This window comes from Lissotriton vulgaris, chromosome 3_1, assembly GCF_964263255.1.
Source record: "Lissotriton vulgaris chromosome 3_1, aLisVul1.2, whole genome shotgun sequence".
In the NCBI taxonomy this organism is placed as follows: Eukaryota; Metazoa; Chordata; class Amphibia; order Caudata; family Salamandridae; genus Lissotriton; species Lissotriton vulgaris.
Window position 1 is genome coordinate 2,014,719,082 of NC_141689.1, and position 27,652 is coordinate 2,014,746,733.

Sequence of the window (27,652 nt, forward strand, 5' to 3'; positions counted from 1 at the left end):
AGGCAGGCAGTAACTGGAGGCAAACATGGTCGCAGACTGTTGAGCAGGAGTTCACTTTACCCACAGCCAAAAATACTGCCTATATTCCACTTCCTGCCCATTGATCTTTCGAGAGGGTTACTGGAAATACAGTAGGCATCTTACAGGCACGCCAATATGGGTCGGGACTCAGATGCTTCACAAGCCAAGAGCACTAGTTTATCTCAATTCCACAGGCGGGAAAGCAATGAGTGTCAGGGGAATTCTATGATATTGACTTCTTCCCCCGAGATCTCAGGTGCCATAAACTGCACCTCTTGGCATTTTATCCACCCCGCCAGAGAGAACACCATTTCTGGAACAGACACCAGTGGCACTTGATCAACATATAAACTGTCTGAATGCTATAGGCTGCTTTCCTGATATGTATGCTGCCTTTCCTGGGACCGCACACAGCAGCACTATTTTCTGACAGTTTGCTCTCTTGCTGTGGCCAGTTGACGGACTTGTCCCCTAACTACCGCTTGAGATTGATCCAATTCAAGTTCTTACATAGATATTATCGAACACCGGTTAGTTTGCATCGTATGCGGTTGAGGGAAGATGCAAGGTGTTGGAGATGTGGGCATGATCAGGCTACTTTTCTCCATGTGGCATGGAACTGCCCGCACTTACATGCGTACTGGAGTGAGATATTTAGTGCAGTAAATTGGATAGTTGGCAGAGATGATCCACTTTCCCCGTTGCTGGGTCTTTTGGGATACGTTCGTGACACAGTGCCCAAGAGGCAAAAATTGAACGCCCTTTTACTGCTCGAAGGCAAGTTGCTATCCGCTGGGGTAGAAAGCGAGTGCCAGACTTTAAGGCTTGGCTAAGGGATGTGACCTATGGGCACACTCAGTTAAAGCTTTTTTGGACCAGATGCCATCCACATCCCGCCCATAGGATATATGGGAACTTTTCTTGGAATGGTCATGGGCAGCTGAAGACCAGGAAATGCAAGATGCAGGTTGCGCTGAGGGGCAGGCAGGACTGTAATTGAGCTCGACTTGCGCATACAAGGTGTGGTTTTACTCTAATTAAGGTGTCAGGAAGATGGTTTCCCTTTATTGCTATGTATGCGAGGCAGGCGAAGTATGTAGAGCTTTGTAATGGATTGGATGCGCTGACCTGGTTTATTGTACCTATGTCGATGTATATTATGAATGTCATTGAAATGTGCCCAATGTTTGGTAAGTAGAGATTCTACTGTATAACACGGCAACATGTACTGGGATACGAAATGCTATGTTATTCTCTGTAATTGGTGTTATGGATATCATTATGGCTGGCTAGGAGTTGGCACACTGCCTATGTTTTGTCTTATGTTCAAAAAGCAATAAAAACAAATAAAAAAAAAAAAAAAGATCGGCTGGATCAAGTCTCTTTGGGCCACTCTGCGGCATATTGGTTTGGATGATTATTGGATAATACAAGATCTCCCTCTGAATCTTACAAGCAAGACAATCAAGGAGTCAAACTTGGAGCGCACGAGGGCCGATGAGGTGGGAAGAAGTAGAGCTGGCTCTCTGGCTACAGCCTTTTTTGATTTAGAATTGCATAGCAGGTTTGAGCTTTTTCAAGATTACATAATTACCTCAGCATCTATGTTACTTTACCTTACATTTAGGCATGGCACACTACGCTTGAAATCTTTGTGGAAATTTGAAATCTAGGCTAGCCTAGGATAAGATCTGCCCAGTGTGCCTAAATGATGATGAGAATCTGCAGCATTTCTTTATTCTTTGCCCAAGGTATAACAAATCTAGGTCAAGATGGATCCTTCCCATATGTAGAAAGTTAGGGGTTAGGCAGTGTATAATGGCCTTGAAAATGCTGAGAGCTGAGCCCAAAGAATCAATTGTTTGTGCAGTTGCTAAGTATTTCCATTCTATTTGGATCATTAGATCTGTTGCACTGAGACTGCATAGTAGCAACCTAGAAACTACCCGAGTAGAACTAACTCAGACATTTGGTATAATCCTTAGGCGTTGATGTTCCCCCTTTCATAGGGCCACATTGTTGATCCATGCTAGTGATGGGAACATCTCAAAATATTCTCTCTACTTGTACTAAGACTGTCTGTACTCTTGCTTTTTATTGTAATATCTTTTTAATCGCATTTCAGCGTACAGCATGGCGGCATTCATTCTCTAGGCAAATATGTTGTTTTTATTATTGGATTTTAACCTAGTGTCATTTAATTGGTTTTATGCATTTTAGGTGCTGTGTTTTAACGGCTGCTGTATAAGAATATTTTGGTAGAAATTGTACTTAGTTATCCCATCCTGTTTTGCTTGTTTGCACTTTTTACTTTTATGTAAAGTTTTAAGTAGTTACTTATGTGTTTTGTTTTGTGTGTTTTATGGTCTAAAGTGACCAAAAGAAACAATATCGGTGATGGTGATAAAAAAAATATATTAAACAAATATGTTGAGTGTCTTGCTCGAAGAGAAAATGTAAAATGATACAGATGCTAGCACAATACATTCCATAATTCTCATACACCTTGATGGACAGGCACACATGAAATGGTAGAGCTAATGGCATGATGGGTGGTTACAAAGATTGTGGTGGGCTGTGTGAGGATGCTGGAAGTGAGTTGTGAGTAAGTTGTTTATGGAGGTGGCTGTTGACAATGCTCATGCAGAGAGGGAGGTGGGTGGAAGGTTGGGGGCAGTCCATGTGCCAGGCTACACAATAGTGATCTCACACTGGACTGAGGAACTGGTTGTGGAGTGGAAATATGTGGATGTGGATGTGTGAGGATACAGCTGGGTTGTTCGATTCTGTGGGAGAGGTGTGGTTTGCAGGATACTTCTGATCCCCAGTTTACTGAGGCACATGACTAGGCTCTGTAGATTGAGACCAGCCCCTGTGTGACAGGGCAACAAGGTACTTGCTAAGCAAACATGTGACAAATTCTTCACGTTATTTGCAGAAAAAGTTAAAAATAATGAACTTAACGCCCATCCAAATAAAAACTACTTTGTGGCCCTCGTGCAAAGAAATCACACCCATGGAAACATAAAACACTAATGTGTGGAAATGATTTTCCTATTACTTCCTTGACAAAGGATATAAGTGGCAGTTACTCCTTTCAGGGGGAACATTATCTACTCTTAGGTGGCACAGGGGCAAGCATCGTACTGTGTAGGGCAGGCCGCCACCCAAAAAATGAAGAAACCAGAGACATACCCTGATAATCTAAACAACTACTGTCCGGTGTTTAATGTCCCATTCATGCCAAAAGGACTCACAAAGCTGTGTTTAAACTCTACTAGAGCTGACGACCTAGCTACCCAGTTTCGAATCCGGGCCCCAAAGCTTAACCCCACATTGTGTGGTTTTGGACAAACCACTTAACCTCCCTGTGCGTAAAAAGATGTGAAATATAATGTATGATATGTATTTGTGTAATCTCCACCTGGTGTACATGATCTTGCAGATAGTCCCCTATCCCCCAAGTAATGTACAGTGCTCAGCTGTTTCCTCGCTAGGTTTGTGCTACATGAATACCAGTACATACATACAGAATGATAAACACTGAGTAACTTGTCTTCATTTTTTCCCCAGTACATTCTGTTTTCCTAATGCAGTATCATCAAGTAATGAAGGCAGATAACTTAAGGTGTACACTGGACTCCAAAACGTTTAGAAAGCCAACAGAGGGCATCAGAGAACCTCAGGTCAACTCCACGATCCAACGCAATGGCGATGGTAGCACTAGAAGTGACATCGTCTATCAATAAAGAAGATGCCAGCTTACACTTCTTTCAACTTAATTCTGTGTGCCACAGAGAACCTATGAATAGATGATTAAGATTTCTGAAGGGACATGAGAAACACCTTGCCAGAATCAATAAAAAGGTGTAGTGGTATCAGTCCAAACCAGGGTTCTTTTAATCACAAAGTAAAGAGACAGTAATGTTTGATGAATCTATTTAGAAATGCCTTCAACTAGGATGGGTCTGTGCAGAGCAAGGTTAGTGCTCGACATCTGGTAAAACAGGATGTAATCTATTTTTAGGCCTCTATTATTTTGCAGCAGGTTTTGTTTTTTAATAACCAACATTATTGAGAGTTTTACAGCAAAGCAGTGCCACACATTACAAAATGTTCTCATAATACGTGTATGACATAGCAACAGGCCCAAACATCAGAAATGTGCCACATTACGATACCAGATCGACAACCCATATTAGCTGTACCATTTCCCCCATATACGCTCATTTTTCGTAGGGCAACCACAAGCCTAAAAAATTGGCTACTTTTGGTGGGTGCACCAATCCACTCCTGCACACCACCCCCTAACAGTAAGCGGCCTCCGTTGTTTCCATGCACGGGACACATCCCACTTAGCAACCAGGCAAGCCATTCCCAAAAACACATGCTCAGCTCTGGGGCCCCCCCACCTCATCCAGCAGCCCAAGCAGGGTGATATATGGCATTAACTCCAATGGGCGGACAAAAACAGCCGAGAGTATGCAACACACCACCCCCCAGAAGGGTCTCAGAGCCAGACAATCCCAGGCTACATAATAGAAATCAGCTGCGGGGAAAGCCCATTGCGCGCATGCCGCTTTCGCATTGGGAAGCGGATGGTGTAAGACCGTCTGAGTGAGATACGTCGCATGTAAGTAATTGAACTGTATCATACGGAGCCTCGTCGAGATCCCCAGCTCCCTCTGCGCCATACAAGCCTCCCTCAAATCATCCTCGTCCAGGTCCCCACCCAGGACGCCCAACGCTGTCAGGCCTGCTCAAGGCCATTCGAGGAATGGATCACCATAATCATAGAAATTGCTGATGTGGGCCCTCTATCTAGCTTCCCCATGAAAATCGTTGCTTTCATCAGACTGTACTCAGGCAAGGGGCTCTCCGGTAAGTCGTGGGCAAGCAAGGCGTGGCGCAATTGGAGATACCGAAAAAGTTGCGAGTTAGTCAAGGAGTATTTGACCTTCAACTCCTGGAATGACATGATGTCCCCCCATATAGTCGTCTAGAAGGTAGGAGATCCCCAGACGATCCCATTGCACGAATCCCTCCAGGGCCGATAGCTGACCGAGCCCTGTTACTCGCCATAGGGGGTCATCTCTGTTAGGTGGCTGTTCCAACCAGGGAAGCAAAGGGCTGCCCTTCAACAGGTTAGAGACCCGCGTGTACAAGAAGGCAAAGTACGGAGTAAGCGTGTTCAATCTGTCCCCAGTGAGTGTATTTCCAGGCAGTATGCCAGGTCATCCCACCCCGAGTTTGCAGCAGGTTTTAATGCTCATGGGTATCCATCAGAAAAAGATGCATTTATAGATTATATGCCCATTTCAGGATCTAGGCTATCCTTTTCACTATGAACCAGAGAAGCTATGTGCTCTTTTAAAGTCTCACCTTGGGAACATCTCTTTGATTTTTTTTTATATTTCTTTTTATTGAAACGAACATCAGCAAAAATCACATTTCAGAGGGTTAATTATAGCAGTCGCGCATACTCCGTGGGGAAACAGGATTAACAAGATGCAAAAAAAAACAAAAAACATATCAGAACATCACGGGGAGGGAGAATCATCAGGGGTAACATGAATAGGCGGTGTACATATATCTCCTGTGTAACTAGTTCAAGGCCCCCAAATCAAAGACCATTTCCAAGGGCGTCCCCTCGCGAGGTACGTAGTTTTCTCCCTGAAAATACACCAATCTAGATCATCTTCCCATCCTTCCATGGAGGGGGGGCCGTTCCGCTCCCCACAGCTGGGCGATATTCCGCTTGACAATCATATAGGCTAGAGTGACCCATTGCGTCTGCGAAGTATTTAAATAAGTCGGGTCCCATATATTTAGTAAGCACCTCCTTGCCTCAGGAGGCAGGGAAATTCCTAGTACTCTGTGTAGAGTGGTGTGTATATTATGCCAGTAAACATTGATATACACGCATTCCCAGATAATATGCATAAAGGTGCCAAACTGACCGCATTGCCTCCTGCATTGTCCCAACTCCGACAGCCCCATGTGTACCAGTCTAGGTCCCGTAATGTAGACCCTGTGAAGAATCTTAAGTTGGACCAGTCAGAGTCGTGCAGGGACCGCCACCTCTCTGGGAGATGAGACAGCTGCCTCCCAGTCATCCTCATCCAGCTCTATACCGTCCTGCGTCCACTTCATTTTCAACACCTCCAAGGAATCAGTTCTGTGGCTGATCAGTTTTTATATATGAGAGAAATCGTCCTATCAGGAAGGTGCCCATCTAACACTCTATCTAAGCTTCCAAAGGTTCCGTTCCGTCGGGCAACAATGAAAGAAGGAAATGACGGATCTGCCCATAACGAAAAAACTCAGATCGTGCGAGTTTATATTCCCCCTGCATTTCTTCAAATTATTTAATCCTCCCCTTACCCCAGATGTCACCGACCGTGGAAATGCCTATAAGGTCCCATCTATCAAAGCCTTTCGTCTTCCAAAGCTTGCCAAGCCGTTCAGAGTCCCATAAGGGGGTAGCCACCGTCAATTTGTTTTTCCAACCCAGTGAGTCCGTGGCCACGTGCCAAACATGAACAGAAAGTTTAGTGGGACCCGATCAAATTGTCTCCTTGTTAGGTCGAGAATACAGTGCTCTGTTGTAATTATTGCCGGGGAGAAGCCATTTATCCATGGCATAGCCAGGGTCCTCTATCCCTCTGTAGGTGCAATGATTAATTGCCGCCAAATGGGCAGCCCAATAATATATCTTGATATCAGGGAGGGAAATGCCCCTGTCATACCACGAGAAAGTAAATTTGTGTAGCGCAATACGAGGCCTGCCCTCCCACAACAGACTGCGCTGCAAACTCTCAAATTCACAGAAATAATGAGGTGGAACTATATCCAAGGTATTCTGCAGAGCATAAAGAAACCGAGGGAGAGCCATCATTTTAAACAGGGCAGCTCTTCCTAATAATGAAAGAGGAAGTTTTTCCCAACTCAAGACATCACTCCTAAGTCGTGGAGAGGGGGAAGAAGGTTTCGAGAATACCGAACCAAGGGGTCCAGGGATACAAAAATCCCAAGATATTTAAATCCCTCAGTGCTAAACAGTATAGGACAGTCTCTAGGTGGCACTGGGAGGGTCACCCTTCAATACAAATAAAACGGATTTCTTCCAATTAATCGAGAGCCCTGAATTCTTTCCAAAGGAGGCCAGAACATCAAACACCACCACAAGAGACTTACGAGGAGAGGCAAGATAGAGCAAAATATCATCCGCATATAGTGATATGCGGTCCTCCCAGTCATGGGACCACTGCAGGCCCCTGATCGATGGCTCCCAACGTATCCAGGCAGCAAGGGGCTCTATAGCCAGTGAGAAAAGGGGGGATAGCGGGCAGCCCTGTCTAGTGCGCCACCCCAACACAAAGGAAGATGAGACTCTATTTTTTACCACCACTTGAGCAAGCGGCGCCGAATACTGCAAGCGCACCCAGCCAATAAAACCGGGCGCAAATCCAAACTTGGCCAATACCGCCCACAAATACGGCCATTCAATCGTGTCGAATGCCATGGTTGCGTCAAGTGACGCAAGTATCGCTAGTTCCTGCAGTGTACGAGCCCTGGCCAACACACCGTGTAGCCTGCGTAGGTTTAAGGCCGTGTTTCTGTGTGGCAAAAAAACGGACTGGTCAGGGTGTATAAGATCAGTGATGACTTTAATCAGCCTGTTTGCCAATAATATGGCCAAACTTTTGGGCTCGGGATTGAGCAAAGAGATGGGTCTATATGAAGCGCAGTCTGTTTTTACCTTGCCCTCCTTATGTATGAAGACTGTCGATGCGACCCTCAGATCCCTAGGGAGGATCCCACTCTCTCTAGACTCCAGAAACATATCCTTCCAATAGGGCGCAATACGATTTGGCCTGAGCTTATAAAGTTCAATAGGGAGTGCATTGGGTCCTAACGCTTTGCCGGAATTTAAGGAGCAGACTGCAAGGGCGACCTCATCAGCAGTAATCTCACTATCCATAAATTTCGTATCTTCAAGGGAAAGGCGCGGAAGCTGTATGTTGCGAAGTCAGCCTCTGGGCGAGTAGAAACCGAGGTGTAAACCGTTCGAAAATGTGCAGCAAACGTGTCTACAATATCCTGCGGGTCAGTGAGTCTCTCCCCCTCCCCCGTCAGTAGTTCAGGGACCAGACGACATGCCCACTCCTTTTTCTCCAACCATGCGATAAGCTTTCCTGCCTTATTACCCTGTTGTTCCCTGCCAAGAGCTTTGGCCCTTTCCGTAATCACCGCTTTATAATCATGTTGCTTCAAAAGCAACTGGTGAAGTTTGCAGTGTGTCACCCCCCTGCTCCAGTTCTCTCTCCAAACCCTCAATTTCAGTTTCTAACTCCATCACCTCCCTATGTTTTTCCCGCTTAGAGCCCGCTAATAGTGACAGGACGTGACCTCTGATGACTGTTTTGAAAGCCTCCCATAGGGACCCCGAAGAGGAAACAGACTCTACATTAGTTACAAAATATTCTTCTAACCTGGCAATGAGGTCTTTCCTAATTTTGGGGTTGTGTAAATACCATGGGTTTATCGGGGCCCCTCTCCTTGCCGAACCTCGATGTACAACTGTATGGGTCAATAGTGGAGAGTGATCCGAGATGCCTCTAGCTAAATGAGTGACCCCCGCCACATATGAAGCCTGAGCTGCAAGGACCAGAAAATAGTCTAGTCTCAATAGATTGTTGTGCGCACCGGAATGGAAAGTAAATTGCTTACGATCATGGTAGAGTAGTCTCCAGCAGTCAACAAGGCCCATTCCTTCTATAAAGTCGGAAAGCCATTGCGTAACCCTCCCCATTTCTCTTGGAGGGTGTGTGTCCATTGTCCCGGAGACGACTGCATTGAAGTCCCTTCCCTATAATAAAAGACCCTCAGGGAGCGAAAGGAGGACCGTTCCCAAATCTGCAAAAGCCATGCCCTGTAGCCCGGGAGGGATGTGAATGGAAAGGAAGGTTATGTGATGACCCTCCCACGTGCCCGTCACTCCAGAGTATCTCCCCCTCCCATCTTCCCAACTAGAGGCGACTGCAAAGGGAAATGTATTATGCACCAGCACCCCAACCCCCCTGGATCTCGAGGTAAACCCTGAGTGCGCAATTAACTTGTATCCCATTCTATGTAAAGCATTGCATGAGTTGCCATGTAGATGAGTCTCTTGTAGCAAGACCACGTCTGGAGCTTCCCTTTTAAGAAAATGAAGAACTACACTACTTTTGATTTTATCCCCCAACCCGTTAACGCTCCAACTCAAAATCTTTAGTTCGCTACCCCGCATCATTTTTTTTTTTTAATTTGTTTTTATTGCAGAATTAGAAACCATTGCATTTAATAAATCAACCAGCACAATCATGGTGTCCCCCCGCATGGATCAAGTAAACCATATATCGTACACAGCCATTCAGCCCGTATCCCCGAGGCCGGGCGGCGCAGTAACCCAAATTTCCAGCAAGAACATCACAGTGAGCATCCCTGAGGGATAATTGGTCAATGATCGCTTCATGTATCTGCATTTTACCCCCCTAAACACCTGACCCTCCCCAACCCCGTCTAGCATATCCTAACAGTCCAGTCACATAGGTGATATTACAATCCTAACCCCCAGGTCATCCGGCGGTGGGCCCCTATCGCAACAGTTCCATGTGTCCCTGACTCTACCCCGCCCTTCAGCCAAGTACTCCCGTCACACTAGGACAGTTCCAACCCGGGCATCACCGCTACCTCCCGGCCTGGGTCCCGGTGCCTAACCCACCCCCCAACAATCCCAACACTCCCCCCCCCCCCACCCCCCTAGCAACCGCTAACGATGTGGGCCATGCTCCTAACGCCACTATGGGTCCCGCTACAGATCAAGTGATACCTCCATACTCATAAGCCTCATGGAGTCCTCATACACAATCAATTCAATCTTCGTCCTCCACCATGGAGTCACGCAACGCCTGGACTATCATCTCCCACGCTCGCGCTGCTTCTAGGCTCTTTTCATTGTCAAGCTTGACTGCCTGTCTCATACGGAGCACACTCTCGCATTCAGACCACCTCAGCAGTTCATTCACCCATCTCCTCACAGACTGTCCCTCCTTAGACTTCCAGTGCCAAGTGATTTCCCTCTGTGCCAGTATCAGCCCCAGATCAATAAATTTACTCGTCACCTTAGTATTCTTCGTGTGTGTGAACCAGAGCAACAAACACGCCGCCATGTCAAAATCCACCTCCCGATCGGTCACTGCATTGAGGAGTTCCCCAACCTCCGCCCAGTAAACCGCCAGCTTCGGGCAGCCCCATAACAAGTGATCTAGATCAGCCTCCAGTGCCAGGCATCTCGGACATCTCGCCTCCTGCACCTGGAAATACCGTTTAATCTTCTCCGGGGTCAGGTAGGCCCTGTGCAACACATAAAAATGGACCTGCTGAAAGCGTGCGTTCCTGGTACCCTTCCACGTGCGTTTAAGGATATGACCCCACACCGTGTCCGGAATGGGCCTACCTATGCTAAGTTCCCACTTCGATTTCAGGCCCATGAGCGGATCCAACCCCTCATGCAGCATCCTATTATGGAGGCAGGTCACTGCTTTAAAGGTACCAGCGGCCATCACGACATACTGGCAAGCCATAGCCGTTTCCGGTTCAATGAGCCCCCCTTTCCAGTGCTTCTGCATGGCCGTCACCACCGCCGCATGCAAGAGGAAGCTCCCCTGCGGCAGCCCAAACTGTTCCTGCAGTGTCTGGAAGGGGACCAACGACCCATCAAGATACAGATCCCCCACCACCTGCAATCCCAGCTCCTCCCACTCCAGTAGCAGAGACCAATCGCCCCCATGCGGCAGCGCCGTCAACATTCCCAACGGTATCTCCGGCGCATACGGTCGGGACGCCTTCGCTCTCCTCAAACTCCGTTGCCAACACAACCTGAGCGTCTTCTCCTCCATTGTGAGGCCTCGTAACTCCAGTCTCTGCTGCATGATAATGTATGCCAGGACATGACGTTTTATACCATGCCCTCGCTCGTGTTCTGGCCCTCTGAATACCCTAGCCACGTGCTGTGTGAGGACCTGAAGCTGCGCGGCCAAGTAGTACAACTCAAAGTCGGGGACCGCCATCCCCCCCTCAAGCTTGGGTCGAAGCAAAGTGTTCAATGCCACCCTATGGCGACCGTGCCCCCAAAGAAAATCGATTATCATCGTCCGCAGGTCCTTAAAGATCCTCTGAGGGATCCAAATGGGCAGCGTGCGAAAATAGTACAGTAGCCGCGGGAGCGCAACCATCTTCAGTAGCGCTACTCTACCCAACACCGACAAAGGGAGGGAAGCCCAAAAGGACATACAGCCTCTCAGAGCTCTTATACATCGCCCAATATTACCCTCCAATAAGTTCGCAACCTCGTGGTAGATTCGGACCCCCAAATAAGTGAAGCAAGAAGGCTCCCAGACCACCCCTATATCACGAACGGGACACGGCGCGTCTACCCTGAGCGGAAAGACGCAAGTCTTCGTCCAGTTAACCTTGAGGCCCGACAACCGACCAAACTCGGATAGCATATCCATCGCCCCCTCCAGGGCCCGCTCCGCGTCCGCCATGTACAGCAGCAAATCGTCCGCATACAGTGATATATAGTGCGACTGCCCGCCTCCGTCGATCCCCGTGTACTTGACTCCCGACCTGGCGTGCGCCGCTAATGGTTCCATCGCCAGTGCGAACAGCAGTGGGGAGAGCGGGCACCCCTGTCTCGTCCCTCTACAAACCGGATAAGCCGCGGATACCAGAGTGCCCAGGCGTACCCGCGCTGTAGCCGAGGAATACAACACCTTCGTCCATCTACGAAACCCCTCGCCGATGTCAAACTTCACTAGGACTTCATCTAAGTAGACCCACTCCAGGCTATCAAAGGCTTTCTCTATATCCACAGATAACACCACCGGTTCGCCACCCGCTTCCGTTGCGCCGTCCAATATCCCAATCAGACGACGAATATTAAGCGCCGTGTTCCTCGTAGGGATAAACCCCGCTTGGTCCCTGTGCACCAACCTGGTCATATGCGGGGCCAACCTGGTGGCCAAAATACGGCTCAATATCTTGTAGTCCACTGTCAACATGGACAGCGGCCTGTATGATCTGACATCAGATGCCTCTCTGCCGGGTTTCAACAATGGCACTATCAACGCCTCCCTCATCGATCTGGGCAGACTCCCCAGTCTGTGAGCCTCCCCATACACCACCAGTAATCTAGGCGCCAAGCTGTCTACATATTTCTGGTAAAATTCGATCGGCAGACCATCTACCCCGGGCGTTTTATTCCACACCATATGTTTAATGGCCGCCCTGATCTCGGCGAGCGTGATAGGTCCCCCCAAGTCCTTCGCATCATCGTCATCCAGCACCGGAAGCTGCATTGATTCTAAGTATTCACTGATCTCCCAGGCCTCCACCCCCAGTTGACTCTCATACAACTCAGCATAATAGGTCCGAAAGCATTCCATCACCGCTGTCTGTGAATAAACCATCTCCCCCAGCGTATTTTTTATGCTCAAGATTGGGCAGCCTCTGAGTTCAGGGTTAGCTAGCCGGGCCAGTAACGTGCCTACCTTATCCCTCTCAGCATGTGCTTTAATGGCATATTGTCTATAGTCATAACTCCGCAGCCTTTCCGTTTCGGTAGCCACCATCTCCTTGGCTTCCAGTAACCGAGCTTGTAAGTCCGGTCGGTCCGGTCTGCGCTGTTCCAGTTCCCTCAACTTCTCTTCCACCCTAGCAAGCGCATTCAACACCGACGTTCGAGCATTCGAAAATCTACCCATGCACACTCCTCTCACCACCACTTTAATCGCGTCCCATTCAGTGGACCTACAAGTAGCTGTCCCCTCGTTCTTATCAAAGTATTGATCTATGCCCTGTTGGACCGCAGCACTAAACACCGAGTCCTCCAAGGTGTCGGGCCGAAGCCGCCATGTTGGGATCGCAGGTCTCGCACGCTGCCATTGTACGTGCACCAGCAAAGGATAGTGATCCGAGATGGTCCTGGCCAGGTACTCTGTATGAGTAACCAATGTAGCTAGGGACCCACTGCACAGGACCGAGTCGATCCTAACATGTAGAGCATGGAGGGCAGAGAAAAAGGAATAGTCCCTACCACCCTGGTGTTGCTCCTGCCATACATCCAAAAGACACCATCTTTCCTGCAAATCCTTCCTGTGTGCAGCTAGTCTACGCACTAGGGAATCGACCAGTGGAGGGTGAGACCTATCTAGAGCAACATCCGTGATCGAGTTGAAGTCCCCTCCCAGAAGCACAGGACCCACCAGGAAAGAGGCCAGTGAGCAGGATAAACCATCAAAAAAGCGAGCCTGGTCAACATTCGGAGCATATACACAGCACAAGACCACATCCCAGCCATATAACCTCCCCTCCACCGCCACATATCTACCCTCAGGATCCACCAGCTGGTTCAACACCTGGAACGGTACCCCCGCTCGTACCCATATCAATACCCCTCTAGCAAACGCGGAATAAGTGGTTCCAAAGACCTGCCCTCGCCATCTCTTTTGCAACGCAGTGCATTCCTGTTTAGTTAAATGAGTCTCCTGCAACATGGCAATCTGGACCCCCCGCCTCACCAAATAAGCATGTACTTTGTGGCGTTTGACCATAGTTCGCAGTCCTCGGACATTCCATGTTAGGCATTTCAAGTCAAGTAACGTCCCCATGCCAAAGCATAACGATCCAGTTCAGGTGTAGCCATTCATTGCCCACATCGTAGCAGTTGCCCCCCCCCAGAAGAACGATAGAAAAAACTCCCCAAATCCCACTCCCCAGGACAGAGCCTACAAACCCAGTTACAGCCCTGATCCAAACCTTAAACAGAGCACACATCCGACTAATCTGTGGTCGCCACCACAGAAAGCCTTAAGGGCCCCGAGGGGGTGAGTTATCGCCGACCCCGGGCAGGCGGAGCCCGCGCCCCGCGCCTTCCATCCCGCAGTGTCGATGCCACACCCTACCTGGCAGCCCTTCCCTTCTAGCACCAACAGAACAGTTCCCTGTGAGAAATACAATGTCACAAGTCCCATACATGAGTCAGCCATGAAAAATCTCGTCGGAAGTCTGTGGGGTGACCACCGGGCCCTTCGAGCTCTCCGCCTCCGATAATTCCTCTCCAGTCCTGCCGCCGTCCTCGCCAGAGTCCGATACAGCCAGGTCACTCTCCTGTTGCGACCGTGTGATGCTCGCCGTCGCTGCCAGCGCCCCTCTTTTGTCCGCAGCCATTTGAGCCTCCCGTTTCGCTCTCTGAAGCCTGTTGCGGGAGCGGATCCGTTGGGATTTCCGGACCTGAAGCGGTTTAGGCCTCTCTCGCTGACTTTTGCCAGTTCTGTCCGTGCCGGCACGATACAATTCTAACCATGACCACGCTTCATCAGGAGTTTGGAAAAATTGAGTGTTCCCATCCAGGATTACTCGCAGCTTAGCCGGGAAGAGCAATGAGTACTGGATGCCCTACTCCCTCAGCTCCTTTTTCACCGCCAGGAAGGACGCCCTGTTCTTCTGGACCGCCTGTGTATAATCCGGGAAAATCGTGACTCGACTATTTTCCACCTCAAATGGGCCCGATGCTCGAGCTTTCTGGATTAACAGGTCCCGATCCTTATAATGGAGGAGCTTCACCACCATCGGTCTAGGGGGGCGGCCGAGCGCCGGTGGGCGAGCCGGCACCCTGTGTGCTCGTTCCAATGTGAAGAAGGAGGTGAGACCCTCCGGTGCCACCACCGTCCGGAACCAGTTCTCCAAGTAGGCCACCGCATCATCCCCTTCAATCCTCTCCGGCAGGCCTACGACCCGCACGTTGTTCCGCCGATTACGGCTTTCAGCATCCTCCGCACGTCTCTCTAGCGTGTTCAAGCGGTTGAGGATGTCCGTAATCTTGTGTTTCGCGGTCACCACCGCCGGTTTCAGATCTAGGAGCAGCTGCTCATGGTCCTTTACTTTGTCCGCCAGCTTGGCATGATCCGCCCTCAGGAGACCCAGCCCCGTGGTGACCTGCGCAATGTCCTGCTGCAATGCCTCCTTGGTCGAGGTGATGGCCTCCAAGATAGTATCCAGGCGTCGGTTCAGTCTCTGCTCCTGGTCCATCATCAGCGGGGAGGCCTCATCGACCTGGGATAGCGCGGTCGAGTCCTCCCGGGCCTGCTCCGTAATGGCTGCTCCTCCCGCAGCCGCCATCTTAGGCCTCTGTCGTCGTCGCCCGGACACGCCCGATCTTCACCAGTGCCCGGTAACCCCTGCCTGGGGGACTTGCGCACCAGCAGTTATTTTGGTAGAGTACCTCCCCTGTGCCAACAGCTCAAAGAACCAGGAGTACCAGGGCCGCCCGCTCCACTGTTGTCAGGACCTGGGGGAGGGGGGAGGGGGGATGAGTAACGAGTGCGTACAACTAGTACACCAGTCCAACGCTGGCCCCCAAGCCCCCAGTTGCCCCACAGGTCTATGCCAGCACGTCCCCGCAACTCCAATCTCGCCGAAGGTGGGCCACCCTGTAGGCCGACGCCAATCCTCCTCAGTTTCGGTTCAGAGACCATCGACCCTCTCCGCCGCCATTTTCTTCGCACTCCGGGCAACACCTCGGGCGTCGTCTCTCAAGGTCTCAGTGACACTAGCGGTCCCCCAAGAGCTCTCAACCGCTCTCCAGTGGTTCTCCAACACCTCGCAGGCCAGTTGTGCCGATCAGGGGTCTCCCCGGGTGTCGTTTTCAGGAGAAATAGCGGGACCCTGCGCGGAGCTGCAAGCTCACGCCGCCATCCCGATCGGCGTCCAAGCCACGCCCCTCTCGCTACCCCCATCATATGCTCGGTACTGCAAACCCAACCCTATATATTGACTATGAAACCAATGTACAGTGCTGATGAAACCAACTAACCTATGACAATCAAGAACAAACATTCCCCCCCAAAACCCCCATTCCCTGCTGCCCTGCCCACTGGGCTCAAAACTGCCCACTAACAACTGCAAGTGCCTGTCGCCCCTAACACTTCAAAGAAAGAAAACCTTGAGGAGGATTCCGCTCCATCACCCCCGCCCCAAACCCGGATCCCTTAAGTTTCCCTCTCCGAGCCCCCACTTCTTCATCACGAAATTACTAGAAGGTCACGCAATAGCACACAAAACCATGTTCCCAGCCCCTACAAATATCAGACCACCCCGAACAATCCAAAACAGTACCATTCACGTTACGATGGAGCATCTTCCTGAGACCGGTCCGGTGACTCCGCTCGGTCGCGAGGGAGAGTGTCAATCAATCAGTCGCCAATTCTGGATTGTCAAAGAACCAGACCTTTCCACGCACCTCCACCCTCAGTCGTGCCGGAAACATCATGGCATACTTCAAACCTCGGTCTCTCAATTTCTTCTTTACTGCCAGAAAGTTCAGTCGCTGCTTTTGCACTGCCTGCGTGAAGTCCGGGAAAAAGGAAAGGATGGCGTTCTCAAACTGAATAGGACGCCCTGCTATTGCGGTTTGTAGGATGATGTCTCTGTCCCTAAAATGTGAGACTCTGGCGATCTTAGGATGAGGCGGAGCTCTGTGCCTCGGCTTTCCCCCGGGAACTCTATGAGCGCGCTCAACGGTGAAAAGTTTACTAAGGCCTTTAGGCTGGAGTTGTTTGAGGATAAGGTCCTCCATGAATAAATTAGGGGCAGGACCCTCCGATCTCTCCGGCACACCCAGAATACGGATGTTGTTTCGCCGGGCCCTACTTTCATAGTCATTCAGCTTGCGTTCCGCCAACACATGTGAGGCCTTGAGCACGCGCACATCTTGTTGAAGCTGAGCCACATCATCCACCAGGCTGGATGTCTTGATACCCAGCGACTTGACCTTCTCATTTACCATAGTAAGGACCGCTCGGATGAGGTTGACTTCGATAGACACCGTATCTAATTTAGTATCCAGAGTCACCATTTGTTGTCCCAGGGAGGTTTTGACACCATCTATAGCTCCTATTACATCATGCAGCGTGAATTCCCCTCCCCGATCCGGGGGCACTCCAGAGTCCACAGCCGTAGCTCCCGCTCCACCTGGCGATTCTTTAGGCAGGGTATACCGGTCCAGCTTGTTGGTCTGCACTGGCTTCGGGGTCCTCTGCACCCTGGAAGAATGTTGCTCACTATCCTGCTTGACGCCATCTCGTGAGGTACCCGGATTACTAGTTCGTGCCCACCTTGGAACACACCACAATCCCTATGGTTGCCCCCTGTGATCAGGCTTGAGTTATTTATGATGGGTCCCAGGGCTGGTTCCCGTCCGTAGGGGCAAGGGACGGATCTATCACTCGAGTGCCCTATCGTCCAGGCAGGCCGCCACTTGTCTCACATTCCCCGCTCCACCAGCGTCATTATGCGAAGCAAAGCTGCAAGGGAGAACCAGGAGACACACTGCGCCGTCCTCAACACTCCCAGTGTACAGTACGGTCATCAACACAGCCAGTAGACAATATCAATCACCATTCGAGCCGGGGGCCTGCTGATGATCGATGACAGGGCCTGCTCCGCTATCCCGCCGACTCCCCAAATCCAGGAACACCACTCCCAGAACGAAAACCCAGGGAAAAAAGGGGGGGCCCCAGCGATGAAGCCCCCACCGACACTCACCCCCAGGCCAAATGCAGTCACTACTACGCCCGCCTCCGCCGATTCCAGGCAATCTGCAGATTTACGTGCCTTCCGGCGCTTCGGGCGGCGGCCCATCGGGAATGAAGGAGCGGGGGTGGGGCGGCAGGATCTTCCAGCAATAGCGCCGTATCACCACGCCTCCGCCGTGTCCATCAAATTTCACTCACGGCAGAACCTGCCGTAGACTTCCGTCCGGGGCCGCAGCTGTTGTTAAACTACGTTGCGGGGGATGCAGGCCCCCGAGTCCCTGGCTCCACCGCCCACCAGGCCGGAAAACAAAGGCAGACACAGCTTCCGTCCTGGGCGGCCTCCGGACCCCAGAGTCGGCCGCCGCTGCACCACGCGACCTCCGCCGTTGGAAGAAGGGTTGGAGGGGGCAGGATTGTTGCCAGGATATTCGGGCCAGCGGACGGACTCGGCGGAGCAGATAGCCTACGCGGCCATTTTAGGTCGGTGCGTAGCTCCTCCCCATCTCTTCAATTTTTAAAGTAGACGAGAGTGTGTAAAAACACTAGCAGATTTATTGTGCGAGCCAAGCAGAATTCTCAGCCTGTTTTGTAAATAAAAGAAAGTTACCATCAAAGTGGCATGTTTTGTAGAGGAACGGTGGAAAAAACAAGTATCACTAATTCTGTGAGCAATTTTAATTGTCATTTAGAAGATTACCTGCTTGGTAAGAGAGTTGAGTGCATGAGGAGGCATGGGATCAAAGAGTGCAACCCCCAGGAAGTTCAGTCCCAAAATTAAGATCGACTGAGAAAACAAATGTATTTAGCAAAACCAATTTACCACTCACCTCAGAAATTGCATCGACATATGTATAAAAAAGAAGGATCCTGTTCAAGAGCCCTCTTAAAAACAACTGGTCATAAAGTAACCCTTGGCAGTGCCAAACCCTTCAGCTAAGGGAAGCATACACTGTAGCAATATGGGGTGTGGGGCTGAATACCAGGTAGATGCCCCTAAAAAAAGCACCAAAACACTCTTTGGTTGAGGGCCAAAGGCCATCATAGAGATGAGATTTCTGGAATTCAGGTAATGAGATTCAGTTGCTCTGAGTGGGGCGCATAATTCATTCACCGCCCTCTTCAAGCAGGGGGCCTTGCATACGAGGTAGAGTACACAACCGGTAGAAGGGAGTGATCCAAATGGTTCAAATATGATATTCTTGTTGATTTTCTGTGGACCCTTTTTTCCTTAGCATAATGAATGGACTATGGAAAACAATATTGAAAAGCTTGTCTTTATCATGCTCTTGACAAGAGACTGTACAAAAAACATCAAAAGCCCACAAGAAATGGAAACCTTCCTTTTACTGAGGAAGTATGTACTACCCAGGGCTGTCTACAAGAACATGGACCTTTTTTGAAAGGTGGGATGCAGTGGGTTTCAAGACTTCTGTGCACGAGGGGAGCTTCTTTTCCAGATGTGTTGTAGTGATTATGTCTGATAAAAACTGAACAACCATCCTCTATAGAAAATATGCAATAACATCTGAAATGAAGACTCTGATCTCTAATAAAATTATTTGAGGCCTGTTCTACTGCTAGTAGAAATGTACTTTGCACTTCCCCCCAGCTTGGTCACCTGGGAGTTCTGGGGACAATGTGGTCCGAATGACACACCTTGGAGCAGATTTTCCTCTTTCCTATACAGAGAGTGTGGGTATCCTGCTTTTTCCTTTGTCAATCTAAGGGAGTCTCTATTGGTGACATGTATACAATTATATAGAAATAGGAGTTGGGAGGACCAACAGTACACTCTTATACTAGGACGTGCAATGCCTCCAGTATACACTGTGGCATATAGCACTGTGAGCACAATTCGCAGTGACACACTACATGTCAAATGAAATGCAAAACTCCTAATCTTAAAAAGAAAAATCCTTTTTTTTTTTTATAGGTGGTATTCTGTAGTACAAACAGCAACTTAAAGAAAGTTATTTTGAAAGCAGCGGCCCTCCCCATTAAAGAAAAGTGGCATTTTGCGTTAGTTTTACATCTTTTACAAAGATAATTAAAACTACTTCTATACTACAGTCTATGAAGACTACTTTGTTTCTTGTTTTCTTCATCCCTAAAATTTTTAATCGATCTACCATTGTTTTATACCTGGCATGTTCGAGTCTTTTACATTCTAATCATTTATTTATAGGATAAAGAAATTAGGGTCACATGTACGTAGGTTTCATTTTGGAAGATACTAATAGCTATTTTTTGCGATTTGCTTGAAACACCTATGTACAAATGTGTCCATGATAATGGGGGTCACAATCGACCTACCTCATTAATAATCATGAGGTAGGTCGCAATTTGTGACGCCTTGGGCATCGCTAAAAACAGGGATGGTGGCCTGTAGGGGACAGCAGACCTTCATTGTCTATGTTTGCTTTTAAATAAAGCAACCTTTTTAGGTCGAGAAAGCGCTGCTTATGAGACAACCTCTTGGAATAGGTCTGTACGTTTTGGAAAACTTGTGCATGTACTGCACTGTTTCCAAGGAGCACTCTTGCATGTACGGCATCCCCCTTGCGGGAGTGATCAGCAGCGCCATCTGTTTCCAATTATCGCGCCCACGCTTGTTTACATTTGCATGTGTCACAGTCACGTTAATTAGAAACAGATTGCAGTCGCGTTCACTTTTACGGCCGCGCGTTTCTTTCAGCTCCGCAGTCTCCACAAGCACTTTGAAGCATGTTCCGGGTGCATCTGCACTTTACAAAACATATGCATAAATGAATACATTTATTCTACCAAATCAACAAAAACTAATTAAATAATGTATTGATTCTACCTCTCTCAATGTAGCCTAAGTTTCATTATTTGGCCAAGTACTCTTGTCAATTTAGTGATATGGTAAAAATCCCGTTCATTAGTTTACCATGGTCCCTTAGATGATACATGGTGTTCAGCGTGACATGCAGTGCTCGATTAAACCCCTGCACTGCGCATACAGGCGAATTAAAGCTGAGAGGCAAATGGTGCGATGGCGGGAACCAGCGTTAGTAGAAAACAAAGTGAACACATTGACGTACTGTTAAAGCAGGTGATGGCTGGTGTGAGGTCTGCCTGCCATTCCCTGAACAAATGCATGATTACATACGATGAACAATAGCAGAATGGATGTACGTCGCCACCCGGCATGCTGAAGGCAGTATTTCTACAACTGAAATATCCCCTTCATTCTTTCTTCCACAGGGCGATGCAGCCCCGCTGCGCAGCATCAACCACGCACGCTTTTCGAGGCAGACGTGGAGCGGACAGCTCGCGCCCTTTTCTCCAGGTTGGGAACAAGGCAATTTGTGATGCACTGTTAGGTGAGAAATGGTTTTGCCTCGTCTCCATAAATCTCTGCCACCGTGGCAGATTTCGTAAATGGTACTCATGCAAAAGTACAAATCTTCCTCACCTCTCAACTTTCACAGATTTATACTTCTGTATTGACATAGGAAACCCACTGGCTCATGAATTTTGAAACTCCAGAACACCTTTTGTTGGACTTATATTTTGGCTTCTGGTTTGCCTAATGCTGGAAAATTATGCATTTTGTGGAAGTCATTCGCTCCTCGGTAAATTGGGCTTGAAATGTGCATTGCTTTCTCTAAACCCATCCCTCTCTTTTTAGCATCAAACATGTAAAAAAAACAATTAACCTTTAAAAGGGTACTCTGTATTTGAGAAAACAATTAAGAATTAAAAATTATCATCATAACAACTGTGAGCCTGCCTCAAAGTGGTGTTAATTTTTTTAACCAACGCACAGTGTAAGAATTTTCGTAGGTAGGGCGCTACACAAAACAAGCATTGCCATAGCCAATAGGTCTTGCTTTTGGGACCTTATAAGTATTTAGTTATGCAGCACAATATCCTTGGTGCAACAACATCAACTGTTGCATGCCTAAACAATAAGGTCTCAAAGGCAAGACCTATTCGCTATGCCAATGCTTGTTTTAAAATGCAGCCCGTTTACCTTAAAGGGAAACAGGATGTGTTTTAAAAACAAAAATGAAACGTTTCAGTTTCATTTTTTAAAGATAGGCAGAGGTTCCTGGAACACTACCTGCTCCTAAAAACAGTTTTCGCATGCACATCACAAACGGCCAGATTTTGCGAATAGGGTCATTTGCAACAACAAAAAAGCTATGTACATGTGGCCCTTAGTCCAATTAACAAAGTAATCAGAGTTTTGACCATTGTTTTGAAAAATTGCAGTAATTTTGTTGCTGTCTGAAGGGAGGCAACAACATACAGGATGATGTCATCCATCTACAGTGAGATTTTCTCATCTGGTTTGTCGTCTTATTTTAATGCCCTGACTGTCACTCATCAAATCCAGTATGCCAATAGTTGAATTGATCACGCAAATGGGAATGTGGAAAGGGTGCACTCCTGCCTCTCCCCAATTTAAGGATATAAAAGGGTCCCCCTCAATTTCACCACCACTATGGTTGCAGCATATACTATGCCAACCAAAGCCCAAAATGCCAAACTTATACCAAATCTATGTACAGCATTTGTAAACAACTGCAGAATTTCTACCAACATAGTGCAATCATACCTCACCATGCAAAATCAGAGGAAATACTTCACTGTTAAAAAGTTATTTTTCAGTAACAGTGCTCCAAGAAAAAAGGTATATTCCGAACCTCCCCTCAATTATTAGTAGGTGGTTAAGTACCAAATACCAAAAATATACCTGCCTTAAAATGGCTCATGGGGATGAACTCTTCAAAGCAAACAAATCTCCACTCATGTTAAAATATTTTTTTCTCTAGAAGCTACAGATTAAACTATTTTCTTCGATTTCTGACAAATTATTTTATGAAGAGGCAGATAGCACATTTTATATTATTGCAATGTATTTAAAAAAAATATTTGTTGTAAAGCAATGGTAGAAGTTGTATGTGAGTTTATTCTAACCAGACTCAAGAGGCATGTTCAAAGAACAATACCTCTTATGAGAGTTACTATAATGGGCATATAAAGATAGAACAAAATATAGTTATAGAGCAGTAATTACACTACCATAGTACTCAAGAAATGTCCAAATAGAACCTTATAAAACATGTCTTCACTTAACCTCCTGATATTCTAACATAGCGTTAAAGTCTACTGCCAATAGTGATACTTGTCTTTAGCCCTTTTCTCTGAATTTGGCTGCTAACGAGGAGAGGACCCGTGGCAACTAGTTTAGCCCTAGGTAGAAGGACTATAATGTTATTGGAATATTACACCCACTAAGGGTAAACTGTTCTAAATTAAACAGCTAAAATAGAAAAAACAACAACAAAGAAGGCAGTAACAGCTCTCTTAGACATGATGCAACACACAAGGAGTTGGGTCCTCTGATGCCCATAGTATTATCTATATTTTTAAATAAAATAATGTGAAATCTTTGTACAAAGGAAATGGGTTGGGCACATTTATGGAAAACATTTATTTTTAGTAAATATGGATTTGAAACCTATATTTTTCTAATTATTGAAATGAATGTAAAATGAATAAACAAACAAAATATGTGATAGTTCAGTCCATTGGAAAAGGTGTGTTACTTAGCCTTATGATTACATCTACTGGAACCATGTAAGATGTGTTAATGTTTTATTGTACATATTAATTGTTTTAAATTTAAATAGACTGTATGTATGTCTTTTTAAAGCCCTGATGAAGTCCTTTTGTAAGGACGAAATGCATTGGCTGGCTGAACATTTATTTTGAAAGCTGCAAGAATAAAGTTGAATATAAAATATACCAGCTTCCTTGAATCAATAAACTGAATGTAGAAGAAACATATGTGTGGACTTAGAATATAATAATTTTGATATTACATTCATTAATTGAAGTGTGTCTTTGACTACCTTTTGAGTGCTCCTCATTGCTGTATTTACTTACAGGTAAAAAAAGGAAGAGAAACATTGGAATATTGAAGGTGTAAACTAGCCAATATTTTCCTAATTCCACTTTACTGCTATGAATATAGGCCGGAACTTTCTGAAGTTCTAATGAGGTTTGTGAGCACACTTGTGTTGTCTGACCTATGCAAGTGCATTGCAATGCATTTACAGTAAAAAAAATACATTTATGTGAATAAACCTGCTCTTACTTTAGAGTTCTTTTGAAATGTATAGAAAAATGTTACATTATTACAGTTTATATCAGGTACCATTTCAGGGGATGGTGAAGTTCTGCAACAATCTGACATGAGTGAAAACTGTTAGGCAGCTCTTGATTCAGCAATAAGTAGTCAAGTAAGTAGGTTATCAGAAGAGTAATCTTCAGAGCCTTTTGATTTATGAGTCAAGAATCAAAGTTCATTTACACAACATTTCAGGAATGCACATCTCATTTAAAGTATTCAATATAAAACTCCTCGTACAAAACAAACACATCAATTTTAAGATATAAGCTAAATTTTTTAATGGATATCATTAATACGTCATTAAAAATTGCATTCGCATACGACGTGTTCACAAAAGTTATATGGGCAACGTACCTTTGTGTTTTTTCTTTGTATAACTTTCAGTGTCTGGACCTCTCCTATCTAAGTACAAAATAAAACAAATTACTGGTTATCTGCAGGGTAAAGCATGCACAAACGTTGAGCACAAAGGCCCCTGAATAAACACTGAACTCCTATGGACAAACATAAATTATAAAAATGCCCTAACACAGGGCCCAACTGAGCACTGAGGGACATTTTCAGTTCTTTATTTTATTCCTTAGTGGTCTATTGTATTGAAAGAAACTGACCAAAATATATTTACTTTCATTGAGCCTTAACTGAAATCATTTACATAGTGAGTGGCTAGCCAAAAAATCTTTAATGAATTCATTCCTTCAGGACCTATGCTGATCACCTTTAACTTAATCAAAGCTGTAAAGTACCCAAACCCACGCCACTTAACTGTAATGCATTCTGTCCCTTAACAATTGCCATATTATGCATCTCAAGATAACCTTTACCTTAACACTAACTTTTAGCCTAACCATTACACTAGATTAAACTACAATTGCTCAAATATTATAATCTTAAGCGGGTCATTACAAACGTTGCACACAATGCTCTCCGATGGAAAGCCCTCCCCCTCACCATACTTGGCCAGGCTGCAATGTTTACAATGATTACATTGCCCCGTTTCTTGTATGCCCTACAAAATGAATACTTTCCTCTTCCTAGGCAGACGTTTAGGGTGATAGACGTGGAAGTGCGCTCCTCCCTGTTGTGGGTAGGAAAGCAACCGAGGATAGCTCTGAGCACGTTACAGAGAAACCAGTATAATGGAGGGATCTCTTTGCCAGACATTGAGGCATACTACTGGGCAGAGCATTTGGCGCCGGTGGATCATTGGCTACATGTACCAGCGGATCACCCCACCTATAGGCTAGAGAGGGAAACCATGGCACGCCGTACCTGTTTGTTTTATTAATACGGGGGCACAGGTAGGAGAAGACTACTCCCGGCCACGCAAATAACCATGAACGTATGGGATAGGGCGGCAACGATATTGAGATCGAAACATAAGCCGACAAGCTGTCACAAATATGGAACTATACCTGGTTAAGAGAGCTCCACAAACTCAGAGGCTTTGGAAGGTGGGAGGATATTGGAATCTCCAAGTTGTTGGATCTGGTGGTGAAGGGGGGCCTTAAACCCTTTAAGACCCTGGCGGCGGAGTATGGGCTGCACCCCACCCAGTTAGTAAGTACGCGCAACTGCAACATGCATGGAGGGCTGAGAGTTCGCTCTCTTCTCCCCTACCAGAATATGCCCCATTAGAGGGTCGCCTATTGCAGGAACAGGTATCCAACAAGATAGTATCCTTTACATATAAGGCCCTGAACAATAATTTGCCAGATAGACTGGGGAAATGGAGAAACATTTGGGAGCAGAACCTGGTTCCGATGGATAAAATAGATTGGGAGGCTGCCCTGATGCACCATAGGAAGGTCGCAATCAAATCCCGCCTCCGACTCATCCAATACAAGATACTACACACAGTATATTTTGATAGGGTTTGATTACACCGTATGGGCCGGGCCGGTGACTCCAGTAGTCTCCGTTGTAGACATCCGCAAGGGGACTTCTATCATACTACCTGGGACTGCCCCATTATCCACACTTACTGCACACAAGTATTGGGAGAGATGAGTAAGGTACTAGAAGCCCCATTTCCTATAGAACCTAAATTTGTACTACTGGGAAAACCAATGATGTAGACCTGAGCCGCCCGCACCTGGTCTTTGCATTGTTGGCCCTGGTGGCGGCGAAGAGGGACGTGGCACGGGCATGGGACACCGTCTCCGCCTCAATTGGGAGAATGGAGGAGGGGAATGGATATGTTACCTACAAAGTGAGAGGATGCCCCCGGAAATGAAATTTTGCAGAGTATGGGGGTAATGGAGAAGGTACCATGGCCTAGACTGGGGGTTTGGGTTCTGATTGACATGATGTGGGTCTTGTCGGGTATGGCTGCACTTTGTGAAGGGATGTGGCTGGATATGGGCCCAAGCCCAAGGGGGAGCCTTTGGGGGGTAAGGAAGGACTGCCAACAGTATCATTTACGATAGAGCCGGAATTCGATAGATTGATTGACATGGAAATACGGAGGTGGACCGTGGGTGGGGAGGTTTTCGGGCGCGTGGATGACTATTTGTGACATGCCAGTTGTTTTTGTATTGGTTAAAAATGCAAATAAAAATATTTATACAAAAATATATATATATTATCATCTTCAGTTTTTGAGAAAAAAAAATCCTAGACTCAGTCTGCGCTCTCCCTATACACACATTCCTCTTCAATGGTGTTTACATCTAATCCACATTCAAAAATATGTAGGAGGAACCATTTAATATATAAAACAAAAATTTTATTCTTCTTAATTGGGTAGTCTCTAAGTAGTTAATGTGTTACAGAAATGGAGTCGTGGATAAAGTCCTTCTCATGTACATGGTAATACAGCCACCCTTGAAAATACCAGTGAGACATTTTATTGTGTCTTATTATACCCAGTCTATATCTAAAGGGAAATGATTATATGCAGTTTATTCATTAAAAAAGGTAATGGAAACATATTACATTAGTATGAGTGTGTACGGTGAGAATGCAATATTTTTGTACTGATTTAAAGCTGTATACTGTATCATGTTCACTGACAACTTAAGTTAGGCGAGGAGCCATTATGTCTTGTGAAGCACATTGCACATTTTAGCAAGTGCAACCTTGTTTTCAAACTGGGCAAGTGAAGCAGGGTTTTGTAAGAAGAAAAGTGAGTATTTGTGGATATAAAGGCTATCTTCCTTTCAAAGTCGTTCAAGTGCTTCCGCAGAGGCAGGGCTGAGACAACTGCATGTTAGACACCTTTTCTGCTGAAAGTATTGTCACATGACTTTCTCACATGTACTTGTATTTGGCAAATCTATATATTTACTAGTTCTGATCAAAATGTGCATGTTTTAACGCTTTTCTCCAGCTGACCATTTTTCTAGCAAGAGCCCCTCCGCTGATATGACAGTTGTCTTTAATATTTTGCTTTGCTGCCTGCTATTTTGCTTTATGGACTTGGGGTTGCCACGTGTTGTGTTTACTTTGTCATAGATGGTGCACTGTGGTGTTGGAAACTGTCCCACAAAGGGAGACAGAAGGGTGCGGGACCCGACTCCATACAAGGAACTTAGGCGGGGAAACTGAGGTGGAGAGCGGCCTGGCTCCTAACATGGTAATTGGCAGAAACACAGAGTGCGGATCGAACCAAATTTAGGCAAAGGTCTAACTGCGGGTATCGTTTGTTCACAGCTTCAGTGCATTGTTTGCTGCTAGTGTATTGTCAAAACTAAAAGAGATTCCATCAGAATAGGAGGAGATGATGGGGAAAAAATAAAACTGGTAGGGCAGGTAGGAATGGAAGGACCTAGAAGGAAAGAGAGCACAAGTGCCTGGATACCCTCATTGGTGACAAGCAAAA

At 46.8% G+C, this 27,652-nt stretch overlaps 1 protein-coding gene across 2 annotated transcripts in view; it reads right to left on the reverse strand.

Moving 5' to 3' along the window:
• CENPU (centromere protein U) overlaps window positions 1-27,652 on the reverse strand; it is a 740,965-nt gene that overhangs the window by 78,870 nt on the left and 634,443 nt on the right. For both annotated transcript variants that reach the window (XM_086962486.1, XM_086962485.1), the window contains one exon: window positions 24,184-24,231. In XM_086962486.1, coding sequence (XP_086818612.1) covers window positions 24,184-24,231 — 48 coding nt within the window. The remainder of the gene's footprint in view (window positions 1-24,183; window positions 24,232-27,652) is intronic.